Source organism: Staurois parvus, unplaced genomic scaffold (genome assembly GCF_062004578.1).
Source record: "Staurois parvus isolate SC_StPar_1 unplaced genomic scaffold, SC_StPar_1.0 ptg000392l, whole genome shotgun sequence".
Taxonomy (NCBI): domain Eukaryota; kingdom Metazoa; phylum Chordata; class Amphibia; order Anura; family Ranidae; genus Staurois; species Staurois parvus.
Window position 1 is genome coordinate 3373731 of NW_028318188.1, and position 17350 is coordinate 3391080.

The 17350-nt window shown below is 45.1% G+C and overlaps 1 protein-coding gene across 1 annotated transcript in view; it reads left to right on the forward strand.

The window, feature by feature from the left end:
- ANKRD31 (ankyrin repeat domain 31) overlaps window positions 1–17350 on the forward strand; it is a 196709-nt gene that overhangs the window by 52453 nt on the left and 126906 nt on the right. Inside the window, exon 7 of the mRNA XM_089686185.1 lies at window positions 14277–14394. Coding sequence (XP_089542311.1) covers window positions 14277–14394 — 118 coding nt within the window. The remainder of the gene's footprint in view (window positions 1–14276; window positions 14395–17350) is intronic.

The window sequence follows — 17350 nt, forward strand, 5'->3', positions numbered from 1 at the left end:
AGTGTTCTTTGTATTTTGTCTCTGCTCCTCCCTTTCCTCTGGTTTAGTTCATGCTGTATAGATAGCCCACCCCTTTTCCCAGTAAGGCATTTCAGCTTCTAGCCTCATGTCTTATGGAAGCAGATCAGATTATGATCTTTTGACCTATCAGATGTTCATTGTTGTAAGATTCTCTCAGTTTATGGAATAAACTTCACAAGATCTATAAGGTGTCATCCAATCGAGTCACTGCCTGTGTTATTCAGCTAAGATTGGAGTTATCACTATCTCATCACAGCTAAATTACAGAGATCACACTTTCAATGCTTAGATTGGAAAGACAGAACATGCTATGTGTCTGTTCTCATCATGATCCAATAACCTCAGCACTTCGGTCACTTATCCAGACAAGAATTTCTGACTTCACTAACTATACTTTTTATGAGTCAGTGACTCATTTGCTCTGAAGTTACAGAATCATTCTGTCAGCCCAGTTAACATTAGGGAACCACCATCTTTCCCCCAGCTCAGGCTTTTTTTAAAATCCAGGATAGCTAGAGTTCTGGCTTCCAAGCACAAAACAATCTAGCAATTTCTGGAAGAGGAGTGCAACTGGGATCCTGGCGATCCTAGTGTCACCTGAACACAGTGGATCACATTGTCGCTGTGTCCGGGTAATCACATGGTATTTTACCATGTGATTTCTGTGTCTAATCACAGCAACCACATACGTAGTAAACAATAGAAACAAAGTAAGCTCTCACTTACTTTCACTTACTGCAGCATCGGTTCTCTCTGTGAGAGCAGAGAGAACCAATGCTGCAGCCTGTGAGTGTACAGCAGCCTATCAGGTTGTTCGTACACTCAGACTGCAATTCCAGCCACCCCAGAGTCCCTGAACTTTGTCCCAGTTTCCCTGATCACTGTCCTAATGTCCTAATACAAAATGCAGCCAGCACCTGTCACATGTCCCAGTGCTCACACAAATACAGCCATACACCATACCAACGTCTTGATCATTGCCATACCAACATCCTGATCACTGCCATACCCCATACCAGCACCATGATCATTACCATATGCCATACTAGCACCCTGATCACCGCCCTATTGCCATACCAGCACCCTGATCACTGCTATATGCCATACCAGCACCCTGATCACTGCTATATGCCATACCAGCACCCTGATCACTGCTATATGCCATACCAGCACCCTGATCTCCACCATACACCATAGCAGTGTCCTGATTACTCCCATACCCCATACCAGTGTCCTGATCACCACCATATCCTATACCAGCATCCTGATCACCATCATACCCCATACCAGTGCCCTGATCACCGACATACCCCATACCAGCGCCTTGATCACGGACATACCTCATACCAATGACCTGATCACTGCCATACCCCATATCAGCGTCTTGATCACCGCCATACCTCATACCAGCATCCAGACTTTTAGGGTCTGAACAGATGACCTCAACAGATGAAGAAAGGTTATTTATTTGCAAAATTTTATAACAAAAACTAAGCAAAAAATGTTTGTTTGTTATTTCAACAAAGCTCTATATCTCTTAAAAAAAATTCATATGGGTACAGCGTTGCATGACTGAGTAATTGTCACTCAAAGTGTTACAGCACTAAAAGCTGAAAATTGGCCTGGAGTGGAAGGGGGTGAAAGTGTCTGGACTTGAAGTGGTGAAATATGCAGTAAAATTCTGAGATATTTGACAGAAGAGATCAAAGCGAATGGGACAGAGAGAACAGAGTAGACAGTGAGCAAATGGACAATGACACAGCCACAACTTCTGCAGTCTGTAAGTGTGAGAATTCAAGCCCAGGCAGGACATTGAACAATCATCAACTCATGCCTACACACATAATACTCACATGACAAACATACAATGCACAATCAATCACACACACATATACACTGCACAGTAAATCACACAATGTCCATACAAATGAAAGAGCAAGAATTTGCTCCAGTTCAAGCTAAACCAGCTGGTTTCTTTTGTTTGCAGTTCTTATATCGTCACTTTTTTCAGCTTTAGTAATCAGTGTACACGTTTATAATATGCTTTTTTTTTCCAAGAGTATTGGTTTTACTTGTATGGACCAACAAACACTTCGTTCAAAGTCTTTAGCTCAGCTCAAAACTTATACTCCTATTTAAAATTAAACGTTCATCAGGTTCTAAACAGTTTTATTATTACTAGTTGTGAATGTCTTTGTTAGCTGCAGTCAGTGGTGTATTTTGGTTTTGTGCTGCCCTAGGCAAGACTAAAATCGGGCACCCCCCGATCTAAATTTGTCCCACCCTTTCCTGTTTAAGACCCACCCCTTCATCTGTAAACTTCACCCCTTCCTATTTAGGTTCCACCTCTTCCTATTAGAGCTCCACCCACTGACAATGATGGGGTGCTATTCCTCCCACTGACACCAATGACGGGGCGCTATTCCTCCCACTGACAACGGTGGGGCACTATTCCTGTCACTGACACCAATGATGAGGCACTATTCCTCCCACTGACAACAACAATGGGGTACTGTTACTTCCACACAGACACCAATGATGGGGCACTATTCCTCCCACACTGGCACTAATGATGGGGCACTATTCCTCCCACTGACACCAATGATGGGGCACTATTCCTCCCACTGACACCAACGATGGTGCCCCATCATCAGTGTCAGTGTGGGAGGAATAGTGCCCTATCATTGGTATCAGTGGGAGGAATAGTGCCTTATCATTGGTGTCAGTGGGAGGAAAAGTGCCTCTTCATTGGTGTCAGTGTGGAAGTAATAGTACCCCATCATTGGTGTCAGTAGGAGGAATAGTGCCCCATCATTAGTATCAGTGGGAGGAATAGTGTCCCATCATTGGTATCAGTGGGAGGAAAAGTGCCTCGTCATTGGTATCAGTGGGAGGAATAGTGCCCCATCATTGGTGTCAGTGGGAGGAATAGTGCCCCGTCATTGGTGTCAGTGGGAGGAATAGTGCCCCATCATTGGTGTCAGTGGGAGGAATAGTGCCCCATCATTGATGTCAGTGTGGGGGGGAGGGGAAATAGTGCCACATCGTTGGTGTCAGTTGGGGGGTTAGTGCCCAATCATTGCTGTCAGTGGGGGGGAATAGTGCCCCATTGTTGGTGTCAGTGGGGGGGAAATAGTGCCCCATCATTTGTGTCAGTGGGAGGAATAGTGCCCCATCATTGGTATCAGTGACACCAATGATGGGGCACTATTCCTCCCACTGACACCAGTTACAGTCAGGTCCATAAATATTGGGACATCGACACAATTCTAACATTTTTGGCTCTATATACCACCACAATGGATTTGAAATGAAACGAACAAGATGTGCTTTAACTGCAGACTGTCAGCTTTAATTTGAGGGTATTTACATCCAAATCAGGTGAACGTGTAGGAATTACAACAGTTTGCATATGTGCCTCCCACTTGTTAAGGGACCAAAAGTAATGGGACAATTGGCTTCTCAGCTGTTCCATGGCCAGGTGTGTGTTATTCCCTCATTATCCCAATTACAATGAGCAGATAAAAGGTCCAGAGTTCATTTCAAGTGTGCTATTTGCATTTGGAATCTGTTGCTGTCAACTCTCAAGATGAGATCCAAAGAGCTGTCACTATCAGTGAAGCAAGCCATCATTAGGCTGAAAAAAACAAAACAAACCCATCAGAGAGATAGCAAAAACATTAGGCGTGGCCAAAACAACTGTTTGGAACATTCTTAAAAAGAAGGAACGCACCGGTGAGCTCAGCAACACCAAAAGACCCGGAAGGCCACGGAAAACAACTGTGGTGGATGACCGAAGAATTCTTTCCCTGGTGAAGAAAACACCCTTCACAACAGTTGGCCAGATCAAGAACACTCTCCAGGAGGTAGGTGTATGTGTGTCAAAGTCAACAATCAAAAGAAGACTTCACCAGAGTGAATACAGAGGGTTCACCACAAGATGTAAGATCAAAAACAGGAAGGACAGATTAGAGTTTGCCAAACGACATCTAAAAAAGCCTTCACAGTTCTGGAACAACATCCTATGGACAGATGAGACCAAGATCAACTTGTACCAGAGTGATGGGGAGAGAAGAGTATGGAGAAGGAAAGGAACTGCTCGTGATCCTAAGCATACCACCTCATTAGTGAAGCATGGTGGTGGTAGTGTCATGGCGTGGGCATGCATGGCTGCCAATGGAACTGGTTCTCTTGTATTTATTGATGATGTGACTGCTGACAAAAGCAGCAGGATGAATTCTGAAGTGTTTCGGGCAATATTATCTGCTCATATTCAGCCAAATGCTTCAGAACTCATTGGACGCCGCTTCACAGTGCAGATGGACAATGACCCAAAGCATACTGCAAAAGCAACCGAAGAGTTTTTTAAGGGAAAGAAGTGGAATGTTATGCAATGACCAAGTCAATCACCTGACCTGAATCCGATTGAGCTTGCATTTCACTTGCTGAAGACAAAACTGAAGGGAAAATGCCCCAAGAACAAGCAGGAACTGAAGACAGTTGCAGTAGAGGCATGGCAGAGCATCACCAGGGATGAAACCCAACGTTTGGTGATGTCTATGCATTCCAGACTTCAGGCTGTAATTGACTGCAAAGGATTTGCAACCAAGTATTAAAAAGTGAAAGTTTGATTTATGATTATTATTCTGTCCCATTACTTTTGGTCCCTTAACAAGTGGGAGGCACATATGCAAACTGTTGTAATTCCTACACCATTCACCTGATTTGGATGTAAATACCCTCAAATTAAAGCTGACAGTCTGCAGTTAAAGCATATCTTGTTCGTTTCATTTCAAATCCATTGTGGTGGTGTATAGAGCCAAAAATGTTAGAATTGTGTCGATGTCCCAATATTTATGGACCTGACTGTATACTTACCTTGCTGACCCCTGCTCCAGCCTGGGCTCGCTCCCTCCCTCTCCCATCCACAGCCAGCATACCTGGCTGCAACAGCACCATCTGCATGGCACAGACACTTTCCTGTCAGCTGTCTTCCTTCTCCGGCCACTCTCCTCCTCCTTCACTCGCTCCGGCCGCTCCCACACACAATTTTTGATCTTCGTGCTGCTGCTCGGCTCCTCCTCTCCAAGCTCCACCTCCTCATCGGTGATTGCCCGCCTGTGTCCCTTTCCTGCGCTACAGTTCCGGCGGCCAATCACCGGTGAGGAGGTGGAGCTTGCAGAGGGAGGGACAAGCTGCCATAAGCTGTTGCGTGATCCCGGGGGTGTGGCCAGATGACAGGGGCGGCATGTCATCCCGCCCACACATCGCGATCCAGGGAAATGAAGACACCGGTCCCGCTGACCAGACAACCTCTCTACCCCTTCTCCAGCAGTGCCTCGTGGACCGGATCGATGTGGGACTGGGACGCAGAGTTGCAGACCCAGGTAAGACACAGCAGCCCACCCCTTTACTAAGTGTCCCTTCCATGGGAAGGGGGGGGGGGCGGCGGCACCACGCCACCCCACTAAAATGTGCCGCCCTAGGCAAACGCCTTGTATGCCTTGCGGCAAATACGCCCCTGGCTGCAGTCATAACTCTTTTGCAGCTGATATCTTTTAGAACTTGATACACTGCTTCAGATGGACAGATGGCTACCAGGTCAATTCCATGTCTGTCAAGTCAAGTTTTTGTGAAAATGAATGGATTTATCTTCCAGGATCAGAAGTTGCACAAGACATTACTGTAAATTCTGTTCCTGTGCTAGGCCCAAACAGAAGGAAAAAAAGCAGTGTGGTAAGCTGAACTTTTAATATTTTTTTTCAGAACCACTTGCAGATTTATTTGTGAGATTTTATTTTCAAGACTGTTTTGTTAATGGATCAAAATTAGGTTTCTTCCACTCATGAGTGCATCCAAAACTGGTTTAATGACCCTGGGTAGAGTGGTACTATGTGAAGGGGATTGTCTTATCCCTCACTGTCAAGTGAACAGGTAAATGCAATTCATTCAATGATACCAGAGGATTAGCAGCAAAACTGGGCTCAGCCTCTCCTGTGCCAAGGTTGAGCATTATAATTTCAGTTGCACATTTGTATGTAATTTTTACCTTTTAAAAGCAAAAAGTTGATTTGAAACTGCAAAATGGTATTCTTAATGGGAATAAATTGCATTATTATGAAATAATTTGTAGATAAAACGATAAAAAATTGTCTCCTACTCTTAATTACGCAAAAGATGTTGCTTTTATTGCCATCCACTGGGGGCAGCTTCTTACTGCCTTTCCATTTATTAGCTGTTATTTCCTATTGGTGTTCAGCACAGCAGTCATTGTAGATCTTTAATCTGGTTTCTATTGATCATGATGGAGAGACAAGCCTTTTTTATGCTACTGTAGGACCTTTTTTTTCTTTTAAGGTGAACCTGTCACAATAAGTCATGCTCATGCTGTGGCTTTACTACTAGAATTAGTGAGCTGGAACATATGCAGAGCAGGACTTCTTATTGGCTACATACCTATTCAAAAGTCAGCACTTTAAGTGGTGAAGTCATAGGATGAGGAAGATAGCCAGGGATCTAGCAGCTCCTAAGAAAGGTCAGCAGTGCCAGCTACCATATTTCTATGAACTAGCAGCTCTTAAGAAAAGTCAGCAGTGCCAGCTACCACATTTCTAGGATGAGAGATTTACTATAATAAAGAACAAAAGCTTAAAGTTGGTAACCTTTGGCTTAAAGTTGTTAGGATTTTTGCATTGGATTAAAATATTTTTCACAGAAAAAAGAATAATGGCTGCAAGGTTGCTTTAAGGCTATCAGTGTTGCCTTACAGTCTGGGGTTCATTTCCCATCAAGTTACTGCCCTGGCATGTTCTCCAAAACTAGATAAACCAGGTCTTACTTGCACTCAATATTGATGAGAATTATGTTAATTAAGTTCACCCCTGTCTCAATTTAAAAAAAAAGAAAATCTTTAAAAAAAAAAAACTTTGCAAGTTCTTTGTGGCTGATGGCTTGTAGTTTTCAATGAACTACCAGAGTGCTGGTGAGCACTCAAGGTAGTTCCTTGATGTTTCCCGTCATTGTGTAACTGCCTGCCCATACAAGGTACGAGCAGACAGCTTACACTGACAATCTGCAGGAGCCTTGCATTGCAATTACGATCTGCAATGCTACAATGCTTTACAGGCTGCTAATAAAAAAATTATAAATGCACATTTTTTTAACTGCAAAAAGATGTGAATTTATTTATTTTTTTAAAAGGGGACCTTATATCCTTAAGTCCTGGTTCTCACAAGTCGCACCCCATTTGCGGCAAAGGAACAGTTCAAATTGGTGCAACGCAAATTGCAGCGACTCTGAAAAAGGTTCCTGCCCTATTTATGTGCAACTTCATTGTGACTTGCAATGAAAGCTGTTAAATGAAGTCGCGCAGGATGTCGGGAAGCTGCAATGAAATCGCACTGAATAATCGGCTTTCCAGTCACGTTGCGTTGCAGCACAGGTGTGAATAGGGACGTAAGTCACACAGAAGTTAAAAAGGGTTAAAGGCTGACATTTCGAAGAGGCAATCCTTCTTGTCTCAGAAACAGTGTACCTTAGGGCCAGTTCACACTACATGCATTTCACTTGCTTTTTTTCTGCATCCAAAATGCACAGAAAGTAGGTTATATGGTTTTTAGTGTCATAGTTCACATCAGTGCTTGCGTTCTGGTTACAGAGAAAAAAGTAGAACATGCTGCATTTTATCTACACAGAACTCTACTGGAACATGGTAAAAAGCATCAAAAACGCACTAGAATGAACTGGAAAGCACCAAAATGCACATGTCCCTATTTAAATTGAATAAAAAGAAAGGGGAAAAATTAGCTGGAATGCATAAATATCGCACTGGAACATGTCAAAAACACATCAAAAATGCGTCAAAAACATAGAAACAGAAACGCATCCGGAGCGCAGATGGCGTTTCTATAGTGTGAATCGACCATAAAAGAGATGCTGTTTCCTTGTCCATGCATGGCAAAGTGACAGTATCTCTGCAAAGAGACCACTTATACTCACCTTGCCTGTGCTCCCTTACTATGGCTAGCATTGTCTTACCCTCCACTACAGCCAGTGCTGAAATCAGCAGTGTCGGTGACCTGAGGGACATCACTCCCTTGGGAATTTAACAGTCTCCTAGATTGTAAGCTCCAAGGACCAGGGCCCTCCTATCCCTCTTGTATTGAACTGTATTGTTGCTGTATTGTCTCCCATTATATTGTAAAGCGATGAGCAAACTGTTGGCGCTATATAAATCCTGTATAATAATAATAATAATAACAGTGCTGAGGTCCAGTGACTGGCTGCTAGACCCAAGCATTGTCACAATGGGAAGGACATGTTTCCCTGTACTAGGGGTCTTCAAACTTTGTAAAGAAAGGGCCAGTTAACTTTAGGAGGGCCGGACTGTGGCCAGTGGGAGTAGAAAATGCCCCAGAAACTTGATGGTCAGTAGGATTTACAAAATTAGACAGCGCATGTGGTCAGTCGGAAGAGTAATAGTGCCCCATCATTGGTGTCAGTGTGAGGAATAGTGCCCCATTGTTGGTGTTAGTGGGAGGAATAGTGCCCCATTGTTGGTGTTAGTGGGAGGAATAGTGGCCCATCGTTGGTGTCAGAGAGAAGGACGATGCCCCACTGTTGGTGCCAGTGGGCGGAATAGTGCCCCATCATTGGTGTCAGTGGGAAGGATGATGCCCCATTGTTGGTGTTAGTGAGAGGAATAGTGCCCCATCATTGCAGTCAGTGGTTGGAATAGTGCCTCAAGGGCCAGACAAAAGCAAGCAAAGGGCCACATCCTGCCCCCAGGCCGCAGTTTGGAGACCACTGCTCTATACCTATTTTGCAGAAATGTTATATAAGGCCTGGGGGGGGGGGGCGTGGTCTGCCGTGATCCAGCATGGCTGCGGAGTACGGGAGCCCCCGCCGGCCAGAGACCTTGTCTCGTTCAGACAAGAGGAGCGGGTGAGACAGGGTCACATGACCATGGGGAGAGCGGACCAGAATGCTCCCGGCTCCCGTTCCCGCTCCCCGCGGGCACACAACCCCCAGCAATCCAGGCACATACAGGAGCTGTTCCGCTCCCAGCAGAGGGACAGGCCTCACACAGCATCCCCCTCTCCCTCCCCTCCCCTCCTCCTTCCACGGCAGCAGCATGTGCTCAGAGTTCACAGATTACTGACACTGGGGCTGGCAAGGACACTGTCCCGCAGCATGATCTCTCCTCGGACTCCCATACACTATCTTTAAGAGATCTTCAGGCAGTGGCTGCAGGCATTAAAGCTACTTTTACTACAGCCCTCAGTGACCTAAGGGAAGACCTACATTCATTAGGTACAAGGTTGGAGGGGGTGGAATTTACCTGCAGAAAAAATGCAGAAGCCATAGCGGAGATACAGCAGTTGACAGCATCACATATCCGCGATTTCTACAGACAGATTGAAGATTTAGATAATCGTGGCCGCAGACATAACATCAGATTACGTGGTCTGCCAGAATCTGTAGAACCGAGCGACATCCCTAAAACAGTAGTGGTGATCTTCAATGACCTGCTTGGTCGCCCACCTGCTGCACCTATCGAATTGGAACGTGCACACAGATCGCTTCGGTCCAGGGGCAGAGACTCTGACCCCCCAAGAGATGTGGTATGTTGTTTAGTCAGCTTTCCAATTAAGGAAGACATTCTCAGAAGGGCCAGAGAAAGATGACGCCTTTTATATCAGGGTAATGAAATACATCTGTTCCAGGACCTCTCCTCCATGACCCTGCAACAAAGGCGGGAACTTCGCCCCCTACTGGACACACTCCGCTCTCATAACATACCATACAGGTAGCGATTCCCATTTTGCCTTTCCGCTCAAACACATGGGCGCACAGCTTACCTGCGAGTTCCAGAAGATCTCCCCAACTTCTGTTCTTCCCTGTATATTGCTTTGGTTGACCTTCCAGATTGGCACAGATCGGTTCGTCTCCCAAGAGCTTCAGATTCTGGACTGGTACCAAGTGAAATGGACTGGCAAGGCCCCCATCTCTGTCGCCGCCATTCTGTTCCCTCAACTCCTCCGAGACTTCCAGCTAGAGGCTCAACCACTAACAACAGCCCGACGGCATCTCCTGCACACCGCAGACCCCGCCAGGATGCTTAAAGGCCTTTCTCTAATTTCTTTCCCGATTTCCTCTCACCCAAAGTGCTTTCCCAGCGTACTACTTCCTTAGGATCTTTCCACCTAGCCCTCGGACTATGCCTGTAGCACCCTGGGTCTCTTTTGGCCCTACCATTAGAGGCTTTCAACCCTTTATCTTGGGATAACCACTCCACCTACTCTGGCCTGGATCTCCTAGTGCCCCCGCATGCAACACCTCATATGCTATTGGGGCCAAGAAGGTCTTGTACTCCCCGATTCATTTTTCTATGTGGACTGCTGGACATGAAATATTTCCACACGCCTCCCCTCTCCCGCTTGCCTTCTCACTGCATCATCAGTGTTACCTCAGATCAAGGCTAGGGGGAAGGTAGCCAAGATACCGCTTAGCCCCTCTCATACTACATCTGCTGGATCTTCCGTTACCTAGAGTCTCTGGTGATTGATGGACTCTAGATCTACTGTACCCTACACCTATCTGATCATGAGCCTTTCCATGAGACTTTTGGTGGTCTTGAATAGAGATGAGCGAATTATTCAAAAATTCGATTCGGCTGATTCGCCGAATTTGCGGGAGAAATTCGATTCGATGCGAATTTATTCGCTGCGAATTTAACTTATTAAAAGGGTTTCTAGGCTTCAGAGAGCCTTTATATTAGTGCAGAACACTGTACCTTTAATTTAAATGCCCTTGGAGTCTGCTGGGGAAGAGAAATAATACTGTCAGTCAGTATGACATGCAGATGAGTGCCGTCGATCTTAGAATCACCGCACACTTCACTCATTTGGGCAGTCACGGGGCACGACGAAGAAGAAGAAGAATGAAAAGAAGAATGAAAAGAAGAAGAATGAAAAGAAGAAGAAGAATGAAAAGAAGAATGAAAAGAAGAATGAAAAGAAGAAGAATGAGAAGAAGAATGAAAAGAAGAAGAAGAAGAAGAAGAAGAAGAATGAAAAGAAGAATGAAAAGAAGAAGAATGAAAAGAAGAAGAATGAAAAGAAGAAGAATGAAAAGAAGAATGAAAAGAAGAATGAAAAGAAGAATGAAAAGAAGAATGAAAAGAAGAGGAAGAAGAATGAAAAGAAGAGGAAGAAGAATGAAAAGAAGAGGAAGAATGAAAAGAAGAGGAAGAAGAATGAAAAGAAGAGGAAGAAGAATGAAAAGAAGAAGAAGAATGAAAAGAAGAAGAAGAAGAATGAAAAGAAGAATGAAAAGAAGAAGAATGAAAAGAAGAAGAAGAATGAAAAGAAGAATGAAAAGAAGAATGAAAAGAAGAAGAATGAGAAGAAGAATGAAAAGAAGAAGAAGAAGAAGAAGAAGAAGAATGAAAAGAAGAAGAATGAAAAGAAGAATGAAAAGAAGAAGAATGAAAAGAAGAATGAAAAGAAGAATGAAAAGAAGAATGAAAAGAAGAGGAAGAAGAATGAAAAGAAGAGGAAGAAGAATGAAAAGAAGAGGAAGAATGAAAAGAAGAGGAAGAAGAATGAAAAGAAGAGGAAGAAGAATGAAAAGAAGAAGAAGAATGAAAAGAAGAAGAAGAAGGAAAAGAAGAAGAAGAAGGAAAAGAAGAAGAAGAAGAATGAAAAGAAGAATGAAAAGAAGAAGAAGAAGAAGAATGAAAAGAAGAATGAAAAGAAGAAGAATGAAAAGATGAAAAGAAGAAGAAGAAGAAGAATGAAAAGAAGAAGAAGAAGAAGAATGAAAAGAAGAAGAAGAATGAAAAGAAGAATGAAAAGAAGAATGAAAAGAAGAAGAATGAAAAGAAGAATGAAAAGAAGAATGAAAAGAAGAAGAATGAAAAGAAGAAGAATGAAAAGAAGAATGAAAAGAAGAAGAAGAAGAAGGAAAAGAAGAAGAAGAAGAATGAAAAGAAGAAGAAGAAGAATGAAAAGAAGAATGAAAAGAAGAAGAAGAAGAATGAAAAGAAGAATGAAAAGAAGAAGAATGAAAAGAAGAAGAAGAAGAAGAATGAAAAGAAGATTTGAAAAGAAGAAGAAGAAGAAGAATGAAAAGAAGAATGAAAAGAAGAAGAAGAATGAAAAGAAGAAGAAGAAGAATGAAAAGAAGAAGAAGAAGAATGAAAAGAAGAAGAAGAAGAATGAAAAGAAGAAGAAGAAGAAGAAGAAGAATGAAAAGAAGAAGAATTCCAGTACAGCAAAAAGTGTATCTGCAGAGAGCTCCGCTATTTCTGACAGTTCTCTGACAGTTCCTTCACATTTACAGCGGTTGAAACATTGTATCTATTTATTTCCGAATAAAAACATCTGTATCCTAAATGGAAACAAATAGATACAATGTTTCAACCGCTGTAAATGTGAAGGAACTGTCAGAGAACTGTCAGAAATAGCGGAGCTCTCTGCAGTGACACTTTTTGCCGGCTGATCGTGGAAAATTCGATTCGTGCATCCGAAGTTTGCTAAAATTCGGATTCGATGCGAATTGAATTTTTCCAAATATTCGAAACGAATTCCACTTCGCCAAGTTCGATTCGCTCATCTCTAGTCTTGAAGTTACTAAGGGTAGATTCCATACCCTCCCCCACACACCATTTTCAACTCACCTAATTCTAATCCTTGCTGATCGACTTAAGAGAACATAATGAGAAGCTCCTACTATCAGTTATCCTTTACACCTCATCCAGGGGTCGTGTGGGGTGGCGGGTGCAGACTGGGAGGGGAGGTGGGGGTAATTTGGGAGCATTGATTGTATTTTAATACCATTTTCATGTTAATGCATACCTGGGGTCGAGCATCACCTCGATAAGTTTTCCAGATGTGGTTTCCTGCGGGGTTTGATCTCTCTCCTCTTACCCTACACCCTCACCCACCCACTCCATGTTTACGGGATGCTGCGTTTGATGCTACTGTGTAGGGTTCCTGCCAGGTTCCCTCCTCGCCCCATCTCCTCCCCCTAGATGGGCCTCCACACCACTTTCATTACCGACACTAGGTGCTGCTTGATTCCCAGAATGCCTTGGGGTGGGGGAGGGTGGGGGATAGTAGGAGAAGAGAGGGGAAATCGGGATAAGAAAAGAAAGAACAGAAGAGAGGTAACATAAGGTAACAAAGAAATGGTGTACTGTGTTTCATTATACCGGAGTCTTACTTTGTTTTTTTCCACATGTTGGTTGTCATGTTTTGTTGCTTCCTTGACGATGCATTTTTTTGCCTTGGGCTGACTGTGATATTGTCTGTTTTTCCTCTACGGAGTAAGCAGGTTACTCACCTAGCCCTCACAGTTTCTTTTTTTCAAAATAGACACTTATACTGGTTCTGCCACAGCATACCTACAATATCACAACCCCAGTTTAGAATCCCTGGGTCACGCTTCATCCATATTCCACTCAACTGCGCCTCTTACACACTTACCCTTCCACAATGCTAGACTCACTAGATACCATGGTGTGTTTTCCTTCCCTCTTCATGCATGCAACCTATCCTATTTTTACCCCCAACTCCTTGCTGCAATTCAACCCACCTGCCCTGTCGGGTGACGGTGGCTGTGTCCCTGTCCATTTTTACAAAAACCCTGTGCTCACCCTTCCTCTCCACTCCCTGCACTCTTTAAGGTCTATTGCCCGGCGGACTCTACCATTTTGGATTTAAGTCCACCGCATTCCCCACACAGCGAGCTTGGAGAGCTCTCACTGATTTTTTCCGGCTGCCTTTATTCCCTCTTCTTTTTCTGTTTCTTTCCCTTTTCCTTTCCTTTACTTTCTTTTTCCTCTTTACCCTTTTTCCTTCATTTTTTCCCGTAGCTGGCCTACTCACACTGCCGGTTATCTCCGCTTTCCTGTTCTTACCCTCCTTTCCCCTCTTCCACTTCTTTACCCTCCCCCCCCCTCCTACCCCCCCCCCCCTTTTTTTTTTTATCTTATCCCTATCACCCTATACCTCGTATCCCATCCCTTCGGGCTTCTTACACTTCCCTGGACATGACTTCCTCCAACTCCCTGTCAGGACACCTATCGCTGAAAGTTCTATTTATTAACGTGAAGGGTCTGAATACCCCTGTAAAACGCTCCCTCCTGTTTTCTTATTTATATAAACAAACAGCGGATATCGTCTTCCTTCAGGAAACACACTTCCGTCAAGATGCTATACCCAAACTTTTTGACTCCCGTTTTCCAACAGCATATCATGCCCCCAACCCTCATGCTAAATCTAAAGGCCATTTTGATCGCAATACATCTCCCCTTGACTATTACGGAGTCACTCTCGGATCCGGAAGGCAGATACCTGTTCCTAGAAAGTAATTTCGCCAACAGACCCATCACTTTGGCAAATCTTTATGCGCCCAACATCAGACAGGTTTCTTTTTTCCGCTCGATCACCTCTTCTCTCTCCTCCTTCCAGATGGGCGTTGTAAGGGACCGCCTGACAGCACCTCTATCAGTCCCCCGGTAGAGCCTCCCCAGCGTGCGGAGTCTAAGCACCGGAGCACTTGTTCACCAGGGCCCCTGATGGTGGGGATGGACTTGGAGCGCTCTGGTACCAGGTCGCAACTACCAGGTATCTCCAACAGGGGTAGAGGAGTCTGACAGGGGCTCCAGGGAGCTAGGAGTCTGATGTAAGGGAGCCTAGTGATCCCTGCGGGGTGGATGGATGGATGAGCTAAATCAGAGTCATGCAGGCCGGGACGATAACTAGAGGATCGGTAAGGTACAAAACGGTAGGCAAAGGATAGTCGGGTCACACGCAGGGTCAATACCAGGAGGTCAGATCTAAACGGGAACATCCGGGAGCAGAGTCAGGCAAGCCAAGGGGTCAGGACGGGAGAAGGCAACAAGGTCAAAACAATCCAGATCAGAAGTACTCACACACAGGTAACAGGATACAAAGACCATTCGGCAACAAGCGTCTGTGCAGGGCTAGCTTAAATAGGCCGCCCTGCACCTGACAGGCGTAGCCTGGGTCCTAGTGCCTGTCTAGTACTGTCCAGACGACAGGTACGCCTGGGTCCTAGTGCCCTGCCACCTATACGTCTCGGCAGACACCTACGCATGTGTAGACCCATGCGTCGCGATGGTTCCTGACATTGCCCCCCCCCTATGGGTACCCTCCGGGTGCCCAATTGATCTCTCCACTGCGGGTGACCACGCACGAATTCCCGCATAAGTCTAGGAGCATGAACATTTTGAACAGGTTCCCAAGAATTTTCCTCAGGACCATAACCTTTCCACTTTATCAGGACTTGGGTCTGGCCCCCCCTTCTACGACAGTTCAGGATTGCTTCCACCTCAAACTCTTCCTGATCCCCTACTGTAATAGCCTCTGGGGGTCTGGCTTCTCGATCTGGAAATGGGTCCGTGGCTACTGGTTTCAACAAGGAGACGTGAAACACAGGATGGATCTTAAATGTTTCAGGAAGGATCAGCTCATAAGCAACCTCATTAATCATGCGTTTCACCGGGAAGGGACCTAAGAATTTTGGTCCTAATTTCTTGGATGGACACTGTAGTTTCAGGTTAGTTGTTGCCAACCAGACCTTGTCTCCGGGCTGCAAAATTAAGTCTCCCCTTCGTTTCTTATCGAATGCCTCCTTGTTGTCCTCCTGGGCTTTAGTCATAGCTTCTTGTAGCCGTTTGTTGTTGTCCGAGAAGAACTCCAACATGCTTTGAGTGGCTGGCACCGTACTCTCTGCCAACAGGTCAGGCATGAACGTGGGATGGAACCCGTAATTTGAAAAAAACGGAGACTGCCCTGTAGCCGAGTGATTCGCGTTATTGAATGCGAATTCCGCCATGGGTAAGAGTGTCAGCCAGTTGTCCTGTACAAAAGATGTATAACACCTCAGGTATTGTTCCAGCGTCTGATTGGTTCTCTCTGTCTGCCCGTTCGTCTGAGGATGGAAGGCGGAGGAAAGCGAAAGCTTAATGTCCAGAGCTTTGCACAGGGCTCTCCAGAATCTTGAGGTGAATTGCACCCCACGGTCGGATACCACATCTTCAGGAACCCCATGTAGTCTAACTACTTCTTTGATGAAGATCCTGGCCGTTTCTTCTGCTGAAGGGGTCCCCCTTAGCGGTATGAAGTGGGCCATTTTTGACAATCTGTCCACGATAACAAAAATTGCCGTATGACCCTGGGATGGGGGTAGCTCCACTATAAAATCCATGGCAATTTTTTGCCAGCATCGTGTAGGAATGGGTAGTGGGCGTAGCAGCCCCCAGGCCTTGTTTCTGGTCGGTTTATTCCTCTGGCAGATCTCGCAAGATTCCACGTATCTTTTGCAATCCTGGTTCATCTTAGGCCACCAAAAGGTGCGTTTGAGTAACTCCAGAGTCTTTGCCGTTCCGAAGTGCCCTGCCATGGGGTGATCATGGCAGTGCCCTAACACCTGTGTCTGCACCTCCTTTGGAACCACAATCAGTCCTTCTTTCCGTATTAACCCTTCCTGGCGGGAGAGTGGCATGTCTGGCATTGTGGAACAAGTTTCAGATGCGTCCTGCAACCTAGCCCTTAGTTCCGTTTGCAGAGCCAAAAAATTACCAGCAGACAGGATGGTATCCGGTTTGAGTTCCTCCTCAGGGTCCTCAAACATGCGAGACAGGGCGTCAGGCTTTGTATTCTTTGAACCGGGCCTATATGTAATGTGAAAGGTGAACCGCGAGAAAAACAGGGCCCACCTGGCTTGGCGTGGTCTTAGGCGTTTAGCTGTTTTCAAGTACTCAAGGTTCTTGTGGTCTGTGAAGATCAGGATTGGGTGAGCAGCTCCTTCCAGTAAATATCTCCATTCTGCCAATGCCGTCTTGATGGCCAATAGTTCCCGGTCCCCGATGTCATAATTGCGTTCTGCCGGGGTTAGTTTTCTGGAAAAGAACGCCACTGGGTGTAGAAGTTCCTTGGGACCCTTTCTTTGGGAGAGGATGGATCCAACCGCGTTTTCGGATGCGTCTACCTCTAGCACAAAAGGCAGAGCCGTATCCGGGTGGCCCAAAATGGGAGCGGTGGTGAACAGTCGCTTCAGAGTCTCAAATGCTTCTTGAGCTCCTGGTGTCCACTTGAAGCGATTTCCTGACTTGGTTAACTGCGTTATGGGGGAAACCAGACCTGAAAAATTCCTGATGAATTTACGGTAAAAATTGGCAAATCCAATGAACCTTTGGACGCCTTTCTTATCGGCTGGAATTGGCCAATCAAGAATAGCCAAGATCTTTTGGGGATCCATTGCGATCCCCGCAGTGGAGATAATCATTCCTAAAAAC